A 25328-nucleotide genomic window follows, 5' to 3' on the forward strand; every position below is an offset into this window, starting at 1 on the left:
CCGCCCCTAGAGATAATATAGACAAATTTATTGAATATCTGGAAAGAGTGGAAAGAGTAGCTGCTGCTGAGGAGCAGGTGCAGCAGAGTAACAAATCTTCTAACAATCACGTACAAAATAATGGAAACGTGAACGTTAGAAATATGGAAGTTAGGCACACCAAAACAAACTATCGAAACCAAAGCCGTGGCAGAGGAAGAGGGGGTAGATACTCATCACGCTTTCGTAACAACTACTATGACGAAAGTGGAGAAGTAAATACTATGCCATTAAGACAAGAAGGGAGTCATGATGCTACTATATCTAGTGGTGTCACAGATGAACACAACAGGCCGCGTGTGGGAAACTAAATCCCGTCTATGAGGAAACTGGCGCTCACCAGGCGGTAACAGTAACACAGCCAGTAACGGAAACACAGACAATCAGCCAACATACACAGACAGACAACATGGATGACGAAATAAATACAGATAATACCAGTGATGTGTTAAGCCACTCTCACAAAATAGTGGATAGTATTTTGGATACACTAGAAAAATGGGTCAAGGAAGAACAGGAACTCAAGGTAGATAATGGGGAAGAAATAGATAATGGGTTTGAGTCTGATGGGAATAATGATGAAGTAAAAGCTTACATCTTCGATGAAAATGGCAATCTAAAAGCTGAAGTAGAAGTAGCAGAAGTAGAATCAGTACTGCAAAACTTTAGAGAGGAGGAAATGATGAATGAAGGGGGTAGAAATAGTAACGAGGTGAAAGAATCTAGTAACTGTGTAAACGTGCCACAAATGGTTGAAGGTGACGACATTCTTATGAACAGCAATATTGCGCAGGGACGCAGTTGCTCAGAGGTAGAGGATAGTTTGGCTGATGTGCAGCAAACAAAAGTAGAAAAAGTCGTCAGATGCTTCGATTTAAAGTTAGTGGACAGATTAGAGAAAGCAGCTAAGATTATAGAGCATGATGAGCCCCAGGATGTAAATGTAAATGTAATTGCAACTGATCAGAATTACTTTAGCTGGAAGAACATAGAACGAGATTTATTAGACGAGGTGTGTGAGCAACCTGTTCAATGTAAAATAACTCACCCTGTTATCAAAGTAAACATATCAGGAGTCACTGTGCGTTGTCTGCTTGACAGTGGCAGTGAAGCAAGTGCTTTATCACAAACATTTTTTGACACCATACCCAATAAAGAGAAGTTAACAGTTATGAAAGTAAGTGGCTTAAAGATTATAGGTGCTACTGGAAAAGTCTCTAGACCAGTTCAACACGAAGCTTTGATACCCATTGGTATAAATGACGTAGTAATAGATCATCCTTGTTTGATTGTGCTAGGCTTAAGTGTTGATATGTTGATTGGTACTGATTTCTTATCAAAGTACCAGGGAAAGATCAATTTTGATCAGAACAACTTAATTTTAACTTTACCTGACTCTAAAGTGATAAGAGAGTCTTTTATAGGAAGTCATATAGGCGGTAGTAATGAATCTAGGGAACTGCCTATTAGAGTAATAAAGAATAAAGGATACTTGCAGGAAAATTTGGTTTTCAGTGAGAATGAGGAAAGTGCTAAGATTGAAGAGAGACACATCCTAAAGGAAATAGAGGAAAAGGTACAATCAACAAAGCAAATTGCTGACGAACAAAGATCAGAGTTAAAGAGTGTGTTAACTAAGCATAGTAATGTATTCTCAAACGCACCTGGTGAAGTTAAAGGTTATGAATGCCATTTGAATATCAAGCCTGGGAAGGTATTTTTTAAGAAGCCTTATCCAATACATGATGCAAGGGCTTCCCCCACTAGTTTTAAAATTGGTGAGCTAGTGCTGGTCAAAACAAAAGAAAAATCAAAGAAAATTTCTGCAGAAACTAAAAAGTTTATGCATGTATATCATGGACCATTTAGAATAGTAAGTAAACCTCATGCAAATGCCTATCGTTTGGAATATCCAAAGAGTAAGAGAGAACTAGGTCTAAGAAATATTGTGGATCTAAAGGAATTTAAAATTAACAGTAATTAATTACTGTAGGGAGTCTGCCACTCTTTGGCGGATACACGGTTTGGCGTACCGTGCAGTCCCAGCTGGATGAAACTTTATTTCCTTTTCAAGTTTCATTCCCTTCTTCTGGTCTATCATAACAGGTAAGAATCACATATGTCTTCATGTTGTATATATGCTATTAGGTTTTAAGTATTCTTAGTAAGGATCTACCTAGTGAATGGCAAAACAAAAGTCTGAGTACCAATAAGAGGCAAACATGGCTAAAATAAATAAATTAAAATATTTCATGTAATTGTAAAGGGTTAGAAACTACAACTAAGAGAGACACTTTGCAGTATACGAAGTACGGTATGAATATGAATAATCCATGAGATTATGCAGAAGGTAGTATGTTGCTAGAAATAAGGTTGTCTGAAGGAAAACAGCGTAAGAAGGTAATGCTCATAGAGGCAAGCAATGGCGTTTTAGAATTAAATAAATGGAGATGTGTGGAAGTGGTGTGAGGATCGCACCAAATATATAGAAACAGGACGTCAATAGGCTGACAAAAGGAAAAGGGAGAAAGAAGTGGAGAAATGAAGTATTTTGAATCTGGAAGAAAAGGGAGAAAATGAATAAGGTGAAGAAGTGAAGTAAGTAAATTGAAGTAAATGATGTAGGATTAAAGAATAATTCCCTCACGTCTCGTGAAATGGTGAAAAACGCTAAATCTTGCTTGAGGCAAATAAATAGTTAAACAGACAACAGAAACACACAAATATTGGAAAATGCAGAAATTTGGAATCGGTATACTGAAAATAACTAATTTCTTTAGTAATTCATACAATAAAGCAAAGTGCTGGTCAGCAAATGACTTCTTTGATGAACTAATCCATACGATAATTAAGCCAGAGTACATTAAAACTAAAAGGTTACTCAATTTTCTAAGTTGAAGCAAGATCTTAATATATTAATTTGCTAAAAGAATTTTCACTATTTAGGAACCTAAAAGATTATTTATGAAAGAAGAAAGTAGGAGCTATTGTATCAGATACGACTTAGTGCTAAATGTCTTTCTGACAACTTCACAATTAGCAAAATAGTGCCAGAATATAAACTATAAAATGTACTTTGTCCTACCTTAGATATAAGTTGAAAACAGAAACTTAGACTGTATTGTCTGTTTCTCAGGGACATGCAGGCTGCATGAATGACTGACAACAAGCGGTAGGGAGATTGGAAGTAGAGACGCAAACCACAGTGAATACAATTTCCTCCCACAATTTTGTCAATCAGTGAAATTAAATGAGTGTTATAATAGGACACCCACCACAGTGCCGAGTATTATAGTAAAAGAAAAATGTGAGTGCGTTGCAGTGATAAAAGTCGTGTGTATTTTCTTTTTCAGGAAGAGACTGATTTAAAAAAAAAAAAATAACTATTTTGTAACCATTGAAAAATTTATATTTCCATGTAAATGTATGTAAATAATTTGTGAATATCTTCTGTACTAGGTTTTCTATGTGTATATGAGTATGGTTATTTTGTGTATGTAGTAATAAGGAATTTCCTAAGAAGAAGCAACTTAAGTTGAAAGAGGTATACTAAAGTAATCCATCGCTTGTTTGTTCTTTTAGAAATTTAATTTTGTTCAAAAATAGATTTTCACGAAAATTAAAAAGGGGGTGATGAAGCAAAGCAAGCGCTGTATCATGTATAAGATACAGAGGCGAGCGAGTGCACGGGACTTACCCTAGTTCACTGCTAGTAGCGTCACGTCATCGTAACGCGCCTGCATATAGTATTGCACCACATTTAACATAAAAGTAAAAATTAAGGTTTGTGTGTAAAACTTTGTTAAAGTATAGTTCTATGTAATAATGTTTCAGGTAACAAATCTTAATGTTATAAAATTAGTAGTTTACGTAAAATTCACGTTTTGAAAGAAAAATAGGAGGCGCTAAATAATGACGCTAGGAAGCCAAAATTTGGTGAGAAGGTGCAGTAAGAAGTCATTAATGAGTGGTGCTGGTTTCCAAAACCATAAAACTAAAATTGACTCCAGAATCCGCGTTTTTCGGAAAAATCAGAGGCGCGAAATAATAGAGCTACAATATTGAAAATTGGTAGGATGCTTCAGTTCACCCTAATAATAATAATGGAAATACCACAATCAGTTACCTCTTCTAGTTTTTTAGTAATTTAGTAAAAACTACTTTTGTGAGTAAAATGTACATAAGCATTATAGATTAAGTACTTTAAATTTTAATGATAAAACAAATTCTTTAAGACCAATGATCAGATAGGACAATTAACAAAGCTACACCAAGTTTTAGTCTTGTAGCATAATTAACAGCTGATACAAGTCTTGATAAAGCTATGGTTCAGAGGTAACAATCTACCGTTGGTTCCATTGTAAAAATTCTAGAGAGTAAAGTTTTAATTTTAGCGGGCTGAGATTTTCTACGTGCTTCTGTACTGCTCAGATGTATGTATACAAAAATTGAGAAGTTTGTAAAGCTATTATTAAATGTGATATTTAAGATTATGTGCCTGAGATAGCGATCATTTGGAGGCTGCAGGCATCTGCATAGGAACGAAAAGAACAGATGCTCTCTTGGCGGTACGCGCCGGAGCTATATAAAAAGAGCGGCAGAGGCAGTAGGAAGCTCACTCCGCATTAGACCAACGCCTAGTCCACGCGAGCTTAACGCCCGATCGCGCCTCGCCTCGGGTGACGTCATAGCGGGCTGCGACATGCGCGTACTTAGCAATGTAAACGGACATTGAAAATCGCGAGGACTGTACACCGTCCTGGATCGTTTAGACTTCGGTAACAAACTGTTATTGTGCCGTCCGTGTGAAGTATAATTCCGCGTGGCACGTGGTGACTAACTCCACTTTTAAGGCGAGCATTAATCTTTTTTTTTTAACATTATTGCGAACTATTAATAGAGCACCGTTAGTTAGAGTAATGAACTATTCGGGAGGAACTTGCTGTAGAAGTCGCCTCTGAACTATTAAACGATTGGCTGAATTAACAATATTTAATGTCTTTAGCATTTTCAGAAGTTTCGAGTAATTTGTGTGAGCCTTTAAGATAATAAAATCTTGTTTCGACTTCTTCGCCGTCCCACATATGTTGCATCGGCAATAGTCTGTTACGTGAAATGAACATTCAAACAACTCATTCGACAACTTCTTCGCCGCCCCACATCCTGTATTTCAGCATTTTTTTCAGTTTTTCCTTTCTCGCCCGCCAATCGAGAATTCTTTTTTCTGTTGGTGGGCAGCAAATGCCTTTGAGCTGCTCTGTTTCCATATTCTTCTGCATATGCTATTACTTTCAATTTATACCAGCGTCATACGAATATCTTTTTTTTTTCGCCCGCACCTCGTGGTCGTGCGGTAGCGTTCTCGCTTCCCGCGCCCGGGTACGATTCCCGGCGGAGTCAGGGATTTTCTCTGCCTCGTGATGGCTGGGTGTTGTGTGTTGTCCTTAGGTTAGTTAGGTTTAAGTAGTTCTAAGTTCTAGGGGACTGATGACCATAGATGTTAAGTCCTATAGTGCTCAGAGCCATTTGAACCATTTTTTTATTTTTTACATTGCGAAACTAGCTACTAACAAAAATATTGTACTGTTACCGATAACACAATTCACTTTCGATTGAAGGTGACTGGCACCGTAGACTGCAATGAGGCATCGTGGTCTAGACTGTGTTCTAAGTTTACACCAGCATCATACGAGTACATTTTATTTTTTTTCCATTGCGAAACTAGCTACTAACAAAAATATTGTCTTGTTACCGATAACACAAATCACTTTCAGTTCAAGTTCACTGGCACCGTAGACTGCAATGACGCATCGCAGGCTAGACAGTGTTCTAGGTTTGTGATAGCAGGGTGGGAGGGAAAGAAAGCTTATGAATTCCCGCAACTCACGTTCGTCGCATCGGTGCATGCTGCTGCCAGTTGAATCCAATGTTGCCAGATAGAGATACGTTTCCCGCAGCATCGAATTTATGCCCATACATAAGACTGGCGGTAATTTTAAATCAAACACTTGGCATTTTTATATTAATTTCGAGTGTAAGACGCACCTGAAGTTTGGAGGCAATTTTTCGTAGAAAAAATTGCATCTTATAGTTCGAAAAATACGGCACGGAGCGGATTTCTCATCCAGAAACCACATTTCAGTGTTGTTTGTGAGAAGGTCGTGTTAAGCCTCCTGTAAGAAGGAAAAACATTTACCAGCACTTACTGACATTCGATAGTGATAGAATCGACGCCTATTAAGACTGAAGTTTATGGAATCAGTGGGATCAGGAGAGCCCTGCTCAATGCTACGCGGAACTTCATTTGCCCCACGCGACGTGCAGCTGAGAGGACACACACTCTGTTCGATCAGCCCTGCAAGATAGTGGAGCCGCGTTACGTATCTCGTGTCAGAAAATGCGCTTTACTGCAGAAAGACAAGTACCAACAGGGGCAGTGCGACGACGTCCACGGATTCTCAGCTCAGTTGCCACCTGTCTTCACTTGGCAGAGGAGAGCAGCGCTTCCAACGACGCCACTGTACATCGGGCAATTGGCTCTACGAGGGTGAGGCAAATGAAAACCTTAAACATTTTTTAAATATTATTATTGTGCAGAAGTGGTACAAAGCTGTATCACTTTTCAACATAATCTCCTCCACGCTCAATGCAAGTCCTCCAATTGGTAGTTCGCGCAACAACTCACGCACCGCGTGGCGTACCTCTTCATCAGAACGGAACTTCTTTCCTCCCTTTGAGTCTTTGAGTGGTCCAAACATATGGAAATCACTTGGGGCAAGGTCTCGTGAGTATGGTGGATGAGGAAGACACTCAAAATGCAGGTCTGTGATCGTTGCAACTGTTGTACGGGCAGTGTGGGGCCTTGCATTTTCATGTTGCAAAAGGACACCTGTTGACAGCAATCCACGTCACTTTGATTTGATTGCAGGCCGCAGATGATTTTTTAGGAGATCTGTGTATGATGTACTGGTGACAGTGGTCCCTCTAGGTATGTAATGCTCCAAAATGACGCCTTTTTCGTCCCAAAAGAGAGTCAGCATAACCTTCCCTGCTGATGTTTCTGTTCGAAACTTCTTTGGTTTTGGTGATGAGGAATGGCGCCATTCCTCGCTCGCTCTCCTCGTTTCCGATTGGTGGAAGTGAACCCAGGTTTCGTCCCCAGAAACGATTCTTGCAAGGAAGCCATCACCTTCTCTTTCAAAGCGCCGAAGAAGTTCTTCACTAGCATCAACACGTCGTTCTCTCATTTCAGGAGTCAGCTGCCGTGGCACCCATCTTGCAGACCCTTTGTGAAACTGGAGCAAATCATGCACAATGTGGTGTGCTGACCCATGACTAATCTGTAAACACGCTGTAATGTCATTCAGTATTACTCGGCGGTTTTCCTTCACTATGGCTTCAACTGCTGCAATGTTCTGTGGAGTCACAACTCGTTGTGCCTGACCTGGACGAGGAGCTTCTTCCACTGAAGTCACACCATTTGCGAACTTCCTACTCCATTCGTAGACTTGCTGCTGTGACAAACAACCATCACCGTACTGAACCTTCATTCGTCGATGAATTTCAATAGGTGTCACACCTTCACTTCGCAAAAACCTAATAACAGAGCGCTGTTCTTCCCTGGTGCAAGTCGCAAGTGGGGCGGCCATCTTCATACTGGTACTGCGACGGTATGTGTGCATCTGCACTACGCTGCCACATACAGGCCATTCTGCACGCTGTTTGTAGCACGCTTACCAACTTACAGGATAACGGCACGAAATTTCGATTTGTTATTACAAATTTAAGGCTTTCATTTAGCTCACCCTCGCACAAACAGCTTCACGAGCTTGTGGCTCGAAGACTTCTTAATCTATGGAACGCAATACGTTGCCCTCGACAGCGAGTGTTCATCAGATACAAAGGTATCGTCAAGAGTGTCCCAGGGAAGTGAGATAGAACGGCTATTAGTTTCTACATACATAAATGAACTGGCGGAGAGGGTGGGCAACAATCTAGGACTGTTTGCTTATGATTTTTTGGTTTGCGGGAAGGTGTCGACGTTCGGAAGCACACAAGATTACTTAGACGAAATTTCTATTTGGTGTGGCGAATGGCAGTTAGATCTAAATGTAGAACAATGTAAGTCAGTGGGGATAGTAGGAAAAACAATCCGTAATATTCGGATACGGCATTAGTAGTGTCGTGCTTGAGTCAGTTATGTCGTTTATATATCTGGAAGTGAATCTGCAAAGCGATATGAAATGGAACGAGCGTGTGGGGATCGTGGTAGGAAAGGCGAATGATCGACTTCGGCTTATTGGGAGAATTTTCGGAAAGTGTGGTTCATGTGTAAAGGATAGCTTCTGCTTCGCTGAGTATTGCTCCAGTGTTTGGTATCTGGCACCAGGCTGGATTAAAGGAAGACTTCGAAGCAATTCAGCGGTGGGCTGTTACATTTGTTATAGTGGGTTCGAGCAACACTGTGGTACCACAGAAATGCTTCAGGAACTCAAATGGGAATCACTGGAGGGAAGGCGACGTTATTTCGAAGAATGCTATTGAGCGAATTTAGACAACCGGCATTTGAAGGTGACTGGTGAACGATTCTATTGCGACTGGCTTACATTTCGCCTAAGGAAAACGAAGGTAAGGTATGAGAAATGAAAACTCAGACGCAGGCTGAGGCGTAGCGCCGTATACCGATCCTGCCTTGGAGGCGGTTAAGTGGGAGATGTGTCTCAGAGCTGGATAGTGACAGATGGTGACGCGAGACTGGACGCGCACGTAGTTTATGTATCAGCCGATAGAGAACAGTATTGGATAGGGGACTGTGATTTAGTTTCGATTGTGCCCACTATAGTGCACTAAAGTAATAGAATGTTTTTCATAAACTGTTCTAGTATTTTCATAAAGTGTTATTATGTATGTAAAATGTTATACATGTGTTTTAGCAGTATGAATGATGCGTGAGTGTGGTTTAAGGTTCATCTGAAGATAATTGGGTAACGAGTTATGTAGTGGGATTTAGTGTGCGAACATTTCGAAGAAGTATGGACGTGGACAAAGGAGATTCTTGTAGAATAGATTTGTAAAGTAAGTTTATGGTAAAGGGAAAGTTAATTCAAGTATAAATAACAGTAGCAAATAATTTTATGCATAAACAAAACTTCAGCATATTAGATAATTACGTCGGTAAAACGTGCAGTCGTTAGGTTTACTGTTTTGCGATTGGTTATTGATGAAATGCGCGGACTGACGCGGGAGAATGTTGTTTTGCTATTGGCTGTTGAGTAAATTGACCAATGGTAAGGCAATATTCTTCACGCGCCTTTATCTGCTGGTGGAGAAGACAGAGTATTCTAGAGAGGAGTCGGAGCATAGCCATGAAACAGTTCGGACGTGTGTAGTAGTAGTTCCGATGGAAATGATACGTTGCCGGATCTAGCAGTGTTTCATACATCAAAAGTGTTATAATGTGGTATTTGAAAGTGACGGCATAACTATTCCGATGGGTGTGTAGAAATTTCGGAATTTTTAAGTGAATTTTGTGACGAGAAAAGACATAAATTCCGCGTGGCGTATTGAGCAGGTCGGTGGCTAAAAACTGTGACTGCATTTGGTACCGACAGACTTAATATTTGGCTAGCATTCTCAATCAAAAACAATCCGTGTTTTTAGTAGCTATTACGTTTTCGGGAAATGCAACACCATAAACTTGCTAACGTGAGTGGAAGGGATGGTGAGTGACTGTGTTAAGACTAGCACGGACTTGGCAGTGATACTTGTTCACCTAACTTTAAGAATATATTAATTAAGGACAAAATTTCCAACTTTTCATTTCGTGTGGAAGCTTTCCCCCGAAACCTAGATTAGTGACTTTAATTGCAGCCTGGTTCACGTCGAAGTACAGTGGGGTTCGCTCTGCTTCCCTACTGATGATCTGCTGAGGCAATGTTCACAGGTAGGTGCAGGCTCGTCGTAAAGGGGCGGAAGGAACCGCGCCGCATCAAGGTATACAGACAGTCATTTTTCTCTCGCTCTATTTGCGACTGGAACAGGAAAGGAAATGACTAGTAGTTGTATAGGGTACCCTCTGCCACGTACCCTACGATGACTTGCGAAGTATTTGTGTAGATGAGAATGGACGTGTGGAGGCCGCGAGGAGGACGAACGTTGCCACATAGCATTCGTCATCGTCGTACTGGCCCGTCACCTGGCGTGATGGTATCGACCACACGCACAGTCACCTTTGATTCACACAGCCGCTAATTTAGGGATCAGACGTGTTAAGGCCAGAGGCCGTGCCTCATATTCAGGTCTCTGTGACGTGATCTTATAAGTAGATAAGGCAAGGCTACATGTTGCCCGTATCGCTATGAGTTACCTCGAAACATAGACTGGTCGACAGTTGGCTTGGTCAGGACGTTCCCTAGATCTCCTACACAGTTTTCACTGTGTATTTTGTCACGGGTTGTCGAGAATTTGGCAATCCATCACTCACAAGCCACTACGATTGATGAACCCTGCAGCAGAGTTGAGGCATATATATATATATATATATATATATATATATATATATATATATATATATATATATATATATATATATTGACGAATCGATCCTACAGACCGAACGTGAGGAGAGGGGCTAGTGTAATTGGTTAATACAAACCATAAAAAAAATGCACGGAAGTATGTTTTTAACACAAACCTACGTTTTTTTAAATAGAACCCCGTTAGTTTTGCGTTAGTTTTGTTAGCACATCTGAACGTATAAACAAATACGTAATCAGTGCCGTTTGTTGCATAATAAAATGTTAATTACATCCGGAGATATTGTAACCTGAAGTTGACGCTTGAGTACCACTCCTCCGCTGTTCGATCGTGTGTATCGGAGAGTACCGGATTAGTAGGGGTCCAAAGGGAACGGTGATGGACCTTAAGTACAGAAGAGACTGGAACAGCATATTACGTCCACATTCTAACACCTTTTTATTGGTCTTTTTCACTGATGCACATGTACATTACCATGAGGGGTGAGGTACACGTACACACGTGGTTTCCGTTTTCAATTACGGAGTGGAATAGAGTGTGTCCCGACATGTCAGGCCAATAGATGTTCAATGTGGTGGCCACCATTTGCTGCACACAATTGCAATCTCTGGCGTAATGAATGTCGTACACGCCGCAGTAAATCTAGTGTAATGTCGCCGCAGGCTGCCACAATACGTTGTTTCATATCCTCGGGGGTTGTAGGCACACCACGGTACACATTCTCCTTTAACGTATCCCACAGAAAGAAGTCCAGAGGTGTAAGATCAGGAGAACGGGCTGGCAAATTTATGCGTCCTCCACGTCCTATGAAACGCCCGTCGAACATCCTGTCAAGGGTCAGCCTAGTGTTAATTGCGGAATGTGCAGGTGCACCATCATGCTGATACCACATACGTCGACGCATTACCAGTGGAACATTTTCGAGCAACGTTGGCAGATCATTCTGTAGAAACGCGATGTATGTTGCAGTGCTCTCCGATACACACGATCGAACAGCGGAGGAGTGGTACTCAAGCGTCAACTTTAGGTTACAATATCTCCGGATGTAATTAACATTTTACAATGAAACAAACGGCACTGATTACGTATTTGTTTATATGTTCAGATGTGCTAACAAAACTAACGGGGTTCCATTTTAAAAAAAAACGTAGGTTTGTGTTAAAAAACATACTTCCGTGCATTTTTTTATGGTTTGTATTAACCAATTACACTAGCCCCTCTCCTCACTTTCAAGCGAAAAAACTAGAAAGAACGAAACTCGTCCAGCTTGTAGGGGGAAACCAGATGGCGCTATGGTTGGCGCACTAGATGGCGCTGCCATAGGTCAAACGGATATCAAATTCGTTTTTTTAAAATAGGAACCCCCATTTTTATTACATATTTGTGTGCCCCCCCCCCCACCCCCCATGAACCATGGACCTTGCCGCTGGTGGGGAGGCTTGCGTGCCTCAGCGATACAGATAGCCGTACCGTAGGTGCAACCAGAACGGAGGGGTATCTGTTGAGAGGCCAGACAAACGTGTGGTTCCTGAAGAGAGGCAGCAGCCTTTTCAGTAGTTGCAGGGGCAACAGTCTGGATGATTGACTGATCTGGCCTTGTAACAATAACCAAAACAGCCTTGCTGTGCTGGTACTGCGAACGGCTGAAAGCAAGGGGAAACTACAGCCGTTATTTTTCCCGAGGGCATGCAGCTTTACTGTATGATTAAATGATGATGGGATCCTCTTGGGTAAAATATTCCTGAGGTAAAATAGTCCCCCATTCGGATCTCCGGACGGGGACTACTCAATAGGATGTCGTGATCAGGAGAAAGAAAACTGGCGTTCTACGGGTCGGAGCATGGAGTGTCAGATCCCTTAATCGGGCAGGTAGATTAGAAAATTTGAAAAGGGAAATGGATAGGTTAAAGTTAGATATAGTGGGAATTAGTGAAGTTCGGTGGCAGGAGGAACAAGACTTCTGGTCAGGTGACTACAGGGTTATAAACACAAAATCAAATAGGGGTAATGCAGGAGTAGGTTTAATAATGAATAGGAAAATAGGAATGCGGGTAAGCTACTACAAACAACATAGTGAACGCATTATTGTGGCCAAGATAGATACGAAGCCCACACCTACTACAGTAGTACAAGTTTATATGCCAACTAGCTCTGCAGATGACGAAGAAATTGAGGAAATGTATGATCAAATAAAAGAAATTATTCAGATAGTGAAGGGAGACGAAAATTTAATAGTCACGGGTGACTGGAATTCGGTAGTAGGAAAAGGGAGAGAAGGAAACGTAGTAGGTGAATATGGACTGGGGCAAAGAAAAGAAAGAAGAAGCCGCCTGGTAGAATTTCGCACAGAGCACAACTTAATCATAGGTAACACTTGGTTCAAGAATCATAAAAGAAGGCTGTATACATGGAAGAAGCCTGGACGTACTGACAGGTTTCAGATAGATTATATAATGGTAAGACAGAGATTTAGGAACCAGGTTTTCAATTGTAAGACATTTCCAGGGGCAGATGTGGACTATGACCACAATCTATTGGTTATGACCTGTAGATTAAAACTGAAGAAATTGCAAAAAGGTGGGAATTTAAGGAGATGGGACCTGGATAAACTAAAAGAACCAGAGGTTGTACGGAGTTTCAAGGAGAGTATAAGGGAGAAATTGACAGGAATGGCGGAAAGAAATACAATAGAAGAAAAACGGGTAGCTTTGAGGGATGAAGTAGTGAAGGCAGCAGAGGATCAAGTAGGTAAAAAGACTAGGGCTAGTAGAAATCCTTGGGTAACAGAAGAAATATTGAATTTAATTGATGAAAGGAGAAAATATAAAAATGCAGTAAATGAAGCAGGCAAAAAGAAATACAAACGTCTCAAAAATGAGATTAACAGGAAGTGCAAAATGGCTAAGCAGGGATGGCTAGAGGACAAATGTAAGGATGTAGAGGGTCTATACAAGGGCGATGTACTTGAGGACAATATTATGGTAATGGAAGAGGATGTAGCAGAAGATGAAATGGGAAATACGATACTGCGTGAAGAGTTTGACAGAGCACTGAAAGACCTGAGTCGAAACAAGGCCCCCGGAGTTGACAACATTCCATTGGAACTACTGACGGCCTTGGGAGAGCCAGTCTTGACAAAACTCTACCATCTGGTGAGCAAGGTGTATGAGACAGGCGAAATACCCTCAGACTTCAAGAAGAATATAATAATTCCAATACCAAAGAAAGCAGATGTGAAAATTACCGGACTATCAGTTTAATAAGCCACAGATGAAAGATACTAACACTAATTGTTTACAGACGAATGGAAAACTGGTAGAAGCCGACCTCGGGGAAGATCAGTTTGGATTCCGTAGAAACGTTGGAACACGTGAGGCAATACTGACCCTACTACTTATCTTAGAAGCTAGATTAAGGAAAGGCAAACCTACGTTTCTAGCATTTGTAGACTTAGAGAAAGCTTTTGACAATGTTGATTGGAATACTTTCTTTCAAATTCTGAAGGTGGCAGGGGTAAAATACAGGGAGCGAAAGTCTATATACAATTTGTACAGAAACCAGATGGCAGTTATAAGAGTCGAGGGACATGAAAGGGAAGCAGTGGTGGGGAAGGGAGTGAGACAGGGATGTAGTCTCCCCCCGATGTTATTCAATCTGTATATTGAGCAAGCAGTGAAGGAAACAAAAGAAAAATTCGGAGTAGGTATTAAAATCCATGGAGAAGAAATAAAAACTTTGAGGTTCGCCGATGACATCGTAATTCTGTCAGAGACAGCAAAGGACTTGGAAGAGCAGTTGAACGGAATGGATAGTGTCTTGAAAGGAGGATATAAGATGACCATCAACAAAAGCAAAACGAGGATAATGGAATGTAGTCGAATTAAGTCGGGTGATGCTGAGGGAATTAGATTAGGAAGTGAGACACTTAAAGTAGTAAAGGAGTTTTGCTATTTGGGGAGCAAAATAACTGATGATGGTCGAAGTAGAGAGGATATAAAATGTAGACTGGCAATGGCAAGAAAAGCGTTTCTGAAGAAGAGAAGTTTGTTAACATCGAGTATAGATTTAAGTGTCAGGAAGTCATTTCTGAAAGTATTTGTATGGAGTGTAGCCATGTATGGAAGTGAATCATGGACGATAAATAGTTTGGACAAGAAGAGAGTAGAAGCTTTCGAAATGTGGTGCTACAGAAGAATGCTGAAGATTAGATGGGTAGATCACATAACCAATGAGGAAGTATTGAATCGGATTGGGGAGAAGAGAAGTTTGTGGCACAACTTGACCAGAAGAAGGGATCGATTGGTAGGACATGTTCTGAGGCATCAAGGGATCACCAATTTAATATTGGAGGGCAGCGTGGAGGGTAAAAATCGTAGAGGGAGACCAAGAGATGACTACACTAAGCAGATTCAGAAGGATGTAGGTTGCAGTAGGTACTGGGAGATGAAGAAGCTAGCACAGGATAGAGTAGCATGGAGAGCTGCATCAAACCAGTTTCAGGACTGAAGACCACAACAACAACAAACATTTGCATAGTACGTAAAGAAATATAAATGTTTATTTTGGACCACTTGTTTCGCTTTGCCATAGATGGCGCTGTAATAGTCACAAACGTATAAGTACGTGGTATCACGTAACATTCCGCCAGTGCGGACGGTATTTGCTTCGTGATACGTTACCCGTGTTAAAATGGACCGTTATCAATTGCGGAAAAGATCGACGTAGTGTTGATGTATGGCTATTGTGATCAAAATGCCCAACGGACGTGTGCTATGTATGCTGATCGGTATCCTGGACGACATCATCCAAGTGTCCGGACCGTTCGCTTGATAGTTACATTATTGAAGGAAACAGGAAGTGTTCAGCCACATGTGAAACGTCAACCACGACCTACAACATACGATGATGCCCAAGAAGGTGTTTTAGCTGCTGTCGCGGCTAATCCGCACATCAGAAGCAGAGAAATTGCGCGAGAATTGGGAATCTCAAAAACGTCGGTGTTGAGAATGCTACATCAACGTCGATTACACCCGTACCATATTTCTATGCACCAGGAATTGTATGGCGACGACTTTGAACGTCGTGTACAGTTCTGCCACTGGGCACAAGAGAAATTACGGGACGATGACATATTGTTTGCACACGTTCTACTTAGCGACGAAGCGTCATTCACCAATAGCGGTAACGTAAACCGGCGTAATATGCACTATTGGGCAACGGAAAATCCACGATGGCTGCGACAAGTGGAACATCAGCGATCTTGGAGGGCATAATGGTAGGAAGGATAATTGGCCCCCATTTTATCGATGGCAATCTGAATGGTGCAATGTATGCTGATTTCCTACGTAATGTTCTACCGATGTTACTACAAGATGTTTCACTGCATGACAGAATGGCGATGTACTTCCAACATGATGGATGTCCGGCACATAGCACGCGTGCGGTTGATCGGTATTGAGTAGCATATTCATGACTGGTGGATTGGTCGTCGAAGCTCGATACTATGGCCCGCACGTTCACCGGATCTGACGTCCCCGGATTTCTTTCTGTGGGGAAAGTTGAAGGATATTTGCTATCGTGATACATCGACAACTGCTGACAACATGCTCCAGCGCATTGTCAACGCATGTGCGAACATTACGGAAGGCGAACTACTTGAGAGGAATGTCGTTACACGTATTGCCGAATGCACTGAGGTTGACGGACATCATTTTGAGCATTTATTGCATTAATGTGGTATTTACAGGTAATCACGCTGTAACAGCACGCGTTCTGGTCCAAATGGTTCAAATGGCTCTGAGCACTGTGCGACTTAACTTCTGAGGTCATTAGTCGCCTAGAACTTAGAACTAATTAAACCTAACTAACCAAAGGACATCACACACATCCATGCCCGAGGCAGGATTCGAACCTGCGACCGTTTATTTACGTACTACAGGAATATGTAATAAAAAATGGGGGTTGCTATTTTTTAAAAAAGCAGTTGATATCCGTTTGACCCATGGCAGCGCCATCTAGCGGGGCAACCATAGCGCCATCTGGTTTCCCCTTTCAAGCTAGACGAGTTTCGTTCTTTGTAGTTTTTTCGTTTGACGCTTATTTCGTGAGACGGACCACCCTGTATATATATAGGAGCTTACTTTACGGACATGCCTCGTATTTGCAACGCTGAGCGGGTGGTTTGACGTTAAGGCGGCTAGTTTGGTGATAAGCAGTGCGTGGGATAGGGAGGCTGGTGCTACGTACCGCACATGGGGCAGCAGTGTCCGCGCGGCGTGACGGGCCGCAGGCAGGGCAGCAGGTGCGGGGGCGAGCAGGGCGCGGCGTGGCGGCACACGGCGGGCAGCACCTGCGGCCGCTGGCAGGGGCAGCCCGCGGGCAGCCGGCACGAGTCGCCCGCCACGCTCACCGCCTCCGACAGCCAGCCCTCGGGGCTGCGGAACTGCCGCCGGCCCGGCTCGCTCTCCACCAGCGCGCGCCACCAGTCCTGGTCCACCTCCTGCGACACGCGCGCTCCGTGTAGCCAGACACAATACCTGGTCCTCCCTCCGGCGCTAGGGGATGACGAATCACCACCGGCCACGTCCACACAGGCGCAACGAAACTACTGCGGCTCACCAGTGTGTTACTACGCACCAGACCAGGCTGGGGCAGCTATCGCCCACCACACTGACCGTGGAGAACTACTGCCAGCCTGACTTACTCTCTGGCAACTCGTGAAAACACACAGGTGTATAGTCCACACATACACTACTGGCCATTAAAATTGCTACACCACGAAGATGACGTGCTACACACGCGAAATTTAACCGACACGAAGAAGATGCTGTGATATGCAAATTATTAGCTTTTCAGAGCATTCACACAAGGTTGGCGACACCTACAATGTGCTGACATGAGGAAAGTTCCAACCGATTTCTCATATACAAACAGCAGATGACCGGCGTTGCCTGGAGAAACGTTGTTGTCATGCCTCGTGTAAGTAGGAGAAATGCGTAGCAGCACGTTTCCGACTTTGATAAAGGTCGGATTGTAGCCTATCGTGATTGCGGTTTATCGTATGGCGCGCTGCTCGAGATCCAATGACTGTTAGCAGAATATGGAATGGGTGGGTTCAGGAGGGTAATACGAAACGCCGTGCTGGATCCCAACGGCCTCGTATCACTAGCAATCGAGACGACAGGCATCTTATCCGCATGGCTGTAATGGAACGTGCAGCCACGTTTCGATCCCTGAGTGAATAAATGGGGACGTTTGCAATACAGCAACCATCTGCACGTACAGTTCGACGACGTTTGCAGCAGCAAGGACTATCAGCTCGGAGACCATGGCTGCGATTACCCTTGACGCTGCATCACAGACAGGAGCGCCTGCAATGGTGTACTCAACGACGAATCTGGGTGCACGAATGGCAAAACGTCATTTTTTCGGATGAATCCAGGCGGTGAAAGCATATTGGAAGCGTCTATTCGTCATCGCCGTACTGGCGTATCAGCCGGCGTGATGGTGCCATTGGTTACCCGTCTCGGTCACCTCTTGTTCGCATTGACGGCACTTTGAACAGTGGACGTTACATTTCAGATGTTTTACGACCCGTGGCTCTACCCTTCATTCGATCTCTGCGAAACCCTACATTTCAGCAGGATAATGCACGAACGCATGTTGCAGGTCCTGTACGGACTGCTGCCCTCGCCAGCACATTCTCCAGGTCTCACCAATTGAAAACGTCTGGTCAATGGTGGCCGAGCAACTGGCTCGTGCCGGCCGGGGTGGCCGAGCGGTTCTAGGCGCTACAGTCTGGAACCTCGCGACCACTAAGGTCGCAGGTTCGAACCCTGCCTTGGGCGTGGATGTGGGTGATGTCCTTAGGTTAGTTAGGTTCAAAAAATGGTTCAAATGGCTCTGAGCACTATGGGACTTAACATCTTAGGTCATCAGTCCCCTAGAACTTAGAACTAGTTATATCTAACTAACCTAAGGACATCACACACATCCATGCCCGAGGCAGGATTCGAACCTGCGACCGTAGCAGTCGCGCGGTTCCGGACTGCGCGCCTAGAACCGCGAGACCACCGCGGCCGTCGGTTAGTTAGGTTTAAGTAGTTCTAAGTTCTAGGGGACTGATGACCTCAGATGTTAAGTCCCATAGTGCTCAGAGCCATTTGAACCATTTTTGAACTGGCTCGTGACAATACGCCAGTCACTACTCTTGATGAACTGTGGTATCGTGTTGAAGGTGCATGGGCAGCTGTACACGCCATCCAAGCTCTGTTTGACTCAATGTCCAGGCGTATCAAGGCCGTTATTACGGCCAGAGGTGGTTGTTCTGGGTACTGATTTCTCAGGAGCTATGCACCCAAACTGCGTGAAAATGTAATCACATGTCAGTTCTAGTATAATATATTTGTCCAATGAATACCCGTTTATCATCTGCATTTCTTCTTGGTATAGGAATTTTAATGGCCAGTAGTGTAAATACCCGGCATTGCCTGGTTGTGTATGTATTTCAGTCTTCTATTGGTCCATCTGCTTCTTCCCCTTTCTCTGTGGATCTCCATCTTCACCCCCTCTCTGTCCACCTCCTCTGTCCATCTTCTTCTCCCTCTCTCACTGTCCAACTCCTCCTTCTCAGTCCTCCTGCTCATCTCCTCCTCTCTCCTGTTTCTGTCCATCTGCTCCTTTTCCTTTTCTCTGTCCATCTCCTCCCTTTCCATATCTGTGTCAAATTGCCCCCCCCCCCCCTCTTTGTTCATCTCCTCTTACTCTCTCTGTCTCTCTGCGTATCTCTTGCTCTCCCTGTCTGTCCATCTCCTCCTCTCCCCTCTTTGCCTACCTCTTCCTCTCCCTTCTCTGTATTTCTTTCCAGATCGTAACTATCGTAACTAATATGTGTACCAAATTTGATTGAAATCGTTCCAGGGGCTTTGTTCACATACACAAATGATAAACGTATTTCACTCACATTTAACACATATTTATGCACGTATTTCACCTGTGTTTCTAACCAATTTCTTCCTTCAGTTTTATTTTCAGGTAGTTCAATATTTATAACGTTTTATCCACTGAACTATATGCTGTACAACGATATAATTTTGCAGGTACATCCAGCAGTGTATGTGCTTACTGCTGCGAAATATGAATGAAGTTAGCAGCGAAGAAGTTATAAATTTAAGTGTCTTGCATGATGCGGCAGTTTTTCATACATCTCAGAGTTTATTACGTCATATCTGCTGAACTATCTGCTGTACATTGACATAATTATGCTGGCACATTCAGTGATATACGTGAATATCGCCTGAAAAATGTGTTGCGAATACGATTAGCAGTAAAGAAGTAATAAATTAAAACACCCTGTTTCATGCGGCAGTTTTACTGCATGAACAGCGAAAACATAGCAGGCAACAAACTTCTGTAGGGCTTGTCAACGAGAAGAAGATTCGTAAAGGTTTGAAATTATGTGTAAAGTTTGTTGCATGTCATTGAATGCTCTCATTCTCAAATACCGGATGACTAAAATGTGGGTATTGCATTGCGCATTTCCTTGACTCCCCACCTTCTCCCCTTAGATAGTTACGTGGTTTTCACTACCCTGGTGATTCTTCCAGACATTAAGTGATAGGTGTACAAAGTTTGGTTGAAGTCAGTCCTCTTCATCAGGAGATGTGGAATGTATATACATACAGTACACATACAGGCACAACATTAATACAACCGACGAACTGCAGGGACGGATTCCTGACTGGAAATAGAGGAAAAAAGGTCCTACGAACATATGTCCGGAAATGCATAGTTGTCATGGTAGATAGCACTGACGAATGAAAGTTTCTTTGACAATGTGGCGTGTGTTCCTTTTGTTTTGCAAGCTGTACGATTGACGCAGCTTACTGTAAGCAAGCAGAATGGTTCGTTATTCACATCGGGAACCAACCGAAATAGTGTTTGTGTACAGCCAAGCAGATGGAAGCGGTCGAGAGGCAGTACGACTATACCCAAAAAAGGCCCGCCCGGTTAGCCGTGCGGTCTAACGCACTGCTTTCCGGACGGGAAGGCGTGCCGGTCCCCGGCACGAATCCCCCCGGCGGATGAGTGTCGGTGTCCGGTGTCCCGGCCAGTCTGTGGATGGTTTTTAGGCGGTTTTCCATCCGTCTCGGCGAATACGGGCTGGTTCCCTTTATTCCGCCTCAGTTACACTTCGTCGGCGATTGCTGCGCAAACACTTTCTCCACGTACGCGTACTCCATAACCTTTTTCGGGCTTTGTGTGATCATCGTCTTTTCAGACGGACGAACATCTAGGGAAGCGGCAGACTGTGCAAACATTGGGGTTACACTCGTCTGGTGTGAGACGTTCCCGGGGGGGAGGGGGGGGGGGGGGTCCACTGGGGGCCGAACCACACAATAACCCTGGGTTCGGTGTGGGGCAGCGGGTGAGTTAACTCCTGTGGCCTGTTGTGGGGTTGTGAACCACTGAGGGCTACGGCGGGACGAAGCCTCTCCATCGTTTCTAGGTCCCCAGTTCCATACAATGCAATACAATACCAAAGAAAGTACCCTCACAGACACCAACCACATCACACAACATTTCAAACCCTTTTTGGGCTTTGTGCAATCATGGGTCCTTTCAGACGGATGAACGTGTAGGGAACGGGCGGACTGTGCGTACACCAGATTTGGAGGGCCGAATCTACAGGATATTGAGACAAACTCTAGTAGAGGCTTAAGGCAAGTGGCCCAACACCATGGTGTAAGCCACAGCACAATTATGTATATCCTGCATGACAACCGGTGTAACGCCTCCTTTTATTTCCTCCCAGTAACTCACCGAAAAATCTTAACACAAGCTTTAATAAAAATACTGTATTTAATTCTAGCATTACTGAGGATGACGAAAAAGCGGGGAATATGAATCACCCACAAGCTTCCCTTTAAGTGTGCATTTATTGCAACACAACCACGTGCGAGCCCTAACAACAAGGAAAAGCTCCTGGCAATACCAGGAACCGAATCCATGTCCTACGCATGACAGTCAGCCGTGCAGACCTCTCAGCTGCGGAAGCGGAACGATGTCTTAGACTACGCGCTTTAAATTTTTCTGTGTTGCACTTCGCAAGAAACTGGCCGTTGTAAAAGAGATTAGTGACATAAAGCCAAGAAGCATTCAGTTGCTTCTCTGTTCATTGGCATTCAGCTAAGAAACCATTTTGTTGCGACTGGAAGCAACATACATACATCGCTTTTGCCCAAAAAATCACTGCAGTAGTTTTTATTGCATTAGCTGTTGAGTCTGTATGACAGTAACAAGCTATCAAATGGTGGCAGCTAACGATACATGTGTCAACTAGTGAACTTTCGGGCACGATTACCACCAATGCGACAGCAGAGTCTGCCCGTAACCCACCACCCCAGCGTGCAGTATTATGCATACTTGTTGTTGTTGTTGTTGTTGTCTTCAGTCCTGAGACTGGTTTGATACAGCTCTCCATGCTACTCTATCCTGTGCAAGCTTTTTCATCTCCCAGTACCTACTGCAACCTACATCCTTCTGAATCTGCTTAGTGTACTCATCTCTCGGTCTCCCTCTACGATTTTTACCCTCCACGCTGCCCTCCAATGCTAAATTTGTGATCCCTTGATGCCTCAAAACATGTCCAACCAACCGATCCCTTCTTCTAGTCGAGTTGTGCCACAAACTTCTCTTCTCCCCAATCCTATTCAATACCTCCCCATTAGTTACGTGATCTATCCACCTTATCTTCAGTATTCTTCTGTATCACCACATTTCGAAAGCTTCTATTCTCTTCTTGTCCAAACTAGTTATCGTCCATGTTTCACTTCCATACATGGCTACACTCCAAACAAATACTTTCAGAAACGACTTCCCGATACATAAATGTATATTCGATGTTAACAAATTTCTGTTCTTCAGAAACGCTTTCCTTGCCATTGCCAGTCTACATTTTATATCCTCTCTACTTCCATCATCATCAGTTATTTTGCTCCCCAAATAGCAAAACTCCTTTACTGCTTTAAGTGTCTCATTTCCTAATCTAATTCCCTCAGCATCACCCGATTTAATTTGACTACATTCCATTATCCTCGTTTTGCTTTTGTTGATGTTCATCTTATATCCTCCTTTCAAGACACTGTCCATTCCGTTCAACTGCTCTTCCAAGTCCTTTGCCGTCTCTGACAGAATTACAATGTCATCGGCGAACCTCAAAGTTTTTACTTCTTCTCCATGAATTTTAATACCTACTCCAAATTTTTCTTTTGTTTCCTTTACTGCTTGCTCAATATACAGATTGAATAACATCGGGGAGAGGCTACAACCCTGTCTCACTCCTTTCCCAACCACTGCTTCCCTTTCATGCCCCTCGACTCTTATGACCGCCATCTGGTTTCTGTACAAATTGTAAATAGCCTTTCGCTCCCTGTATTTTACCACTGCCACCTTTAGAATTTGAAAAAGAGTATTCCAGTCAATATTGTCAAAAGCTTTCTCTAAGTCTACAAATGCTAGAAACGTAGGTTTGCCTTTCCTTAATCTTTCTTCTAAGATAAGTCGTAAGGTCAGTATTGCCTCACGTGTTCCAACATTTCTACGGAATCCAAACTGATCCTCCCCGAGGTCCGCATCTACCAGTTTTTCCATTCGTCTGTAAATAATTCGCGTTAGTATTTTGCAGCTGTGACTTATTAAACTGATAGTTCGGTAATTTTCACATCTGTCAGCACCTGCTTTCTTTGGGATTGGAATTATTATATTCCTCTTGAAGTCTGAGGGTATTTCGCGTGTCTCATACATATTGCTCACCAGCTGGTAGAGTTTTGTCATGACTGGCTCTCCCAAGGCCGTCAGTAGTTCTAATGGAATGTTGTCTACTCCGGGGGCCTTGTTTCGACTCGGGTCTTTTAGTGCTCTGTCAAACTCTTCACGCAGTATCGTATCTCCCATTTCGTCTTCATCTACACCCTCTTCCATTTCCATAATATTGTCCTCAAGTACATCGCTCTTGTACAAACCTTCTATATACTCCTTCCACCTTTCTGCCTTCCCTTCTTTGCTTAGAACTGGGTTGCCATCTGAGCTCTTGATATTCATACACGTGGTTCTCTTCTCTCCAAAGGTCTCTTTAATTTTCCTGTAGGCAGTATCTATCTTACCCCTAGTGAGATTAGCTTCTACATCCTTACATTTGTCCTCTAGCCATCCCTGCTTAGCCATTTTGCACTTCCTGTCGATCTCATTTTTGAGACGTCTGTATTCCTTTTTGCCTGCTTCATTTACTGCATTTTTATATTTTCTCCTTTCATCAATCAAATTCAATATTTCTTCTGTTACCCAAGGATTTGTAGCAGCCCTCGTCTTTTTACCTACTTTATCCTCTGCTGCCTTCACTACTTCATCCCTCAGAGCTGCCCATTCTTCTTCTACTGTATTTCTTTCCCCTATTCCTGTCAATTGTTCCCTTATACTCTCCCTGAAACTCTGTACAACCTCTGGTTCTTTCAGTTTATCCAGGTCCCATCTCCTTAATTTCCCACATTTTTGCAGTTTCTTCAGTTTTAATCTACAGGTCATAACCAATAGATTGTGGTCAGAGTCCACATCTGCTCCTGGAAATGTCCTACAATTTAAAACCTGATTCCTAAATCTCTGTCTTACCATTATATAATCTATCTGATACCTTTTAGTATCTCCAGGGTTCTTCCATGTATACAACCTTCTTTCATGATTCTTAAACCAAGTGTTAGCTATGATTAAGTTGTGCTCTGTGCAAAATTCTACTAGGCGGCTTCCTCTTTCATTTCTTAGCCCCAATCCATATTCACCTACTATGTTTCCTTCTCTCCCTTTTCCTACACTTGAATTCCAGTCACCCATTAGTATTAAATTTTCGTCTCCCTTCACTATCTGAATAATTTCTTTTATTTCATCGTACATTTCTTCAATTTCTTCGTCATCTGCAGAGCTAGTTGGCATATAAACTTGTAGTACTGTAGTAGGTGTGGGCTTCCTATCTATCTTGGCCACAATAATGCGTTCACTATGCTGTTTGTAGTAGCTTACCCGCATTCCTATTTTCCTATTCATTAATAAACCTACTTCTGCATTACCCCTATTTGATTTTGTGTTGATAACCCTGTAGTCACCTGACCAGAAGTCCTGTTCCTCCTGCCACCGAACTTCACTAATTCCCACTATATCTAACTTTAACCTATCCATTTCCCTTTTTAAATTTTCTAACCTACCTGCCCGATTAAGGGATCTGACATTCCACGCTCCGATCCGTAGAACGCCAGTTTTCTTTCTCCTGATAACGACATCCTCTTGAGTAGTCCCCGCCCGGAGATCCGAATGTGGGACTATTTTACCTTCGGAATATTTTACCCAAGAGGACACCATCATCATTTAATCATACAGTAAAGCTGCATGTCCTCGGGAAAAATTACGGCTGTAGTTTCCCCTTGCTTTCAGCCTCGCAGTACCAGCACAGCAAGGCCGTTTTGGTTAATGTTGCAAGGCAGATCAGTCAATCATCCAGACTGTTGCCCCTGCAACTACTGAAAAGGCTGCTGCCCCTCTTCAGGAACCACACGTTTGTCTGGCCTCTCAACAGATACCCCTCCGTTGTGGTTGTACCTACGGTACGGCTATCTGTATCGCTGAGGCACGCAAGCCTCCCCACCAATGGCAAGGTCCATGGTTCATGGTTACACGTTGTAAATGTCTGCCCTAAGACAAAACTGACT

The 25328-nt window shown here is 43.1% G+C and overlaps 1 protein-coding gene across 1 annotated transcript in view; it reads right to left on the minus strand.

Annotated features, from left to right (window-relative positions):
• Positions 1-25328, minus strand: part of LOC126267403 (protein amnionless) — a 122890-nt gene that overhangs the window by 56595 nt on the left and 40967 nt on the right. The window contains exon 4 of the mRNA XM_049972631.1: positions 16822-17074. Coding sequence (XP_049828588.1) covers positions 16822-17074 — 253 coding nt within the window. The remainder of the gene's footprint in view (positions 1-16821; positions 17075-25328) is intronic.

Source organism: Schistocerca gregaria, chromosome 4 (genome assembly GCF_023897955.1).
Source record: "Schistocerca gregaria isolate iqSchGreg1 chromosome 4, iqSchGreg1.2, whole genome shotgun sequence".
Lineage (NCBI taxonomy): Eukaryota > Metazoa > Arthropoda > Insecta > Orthoptera > Acrididae > Schistocerca > Schistocerca gregaria.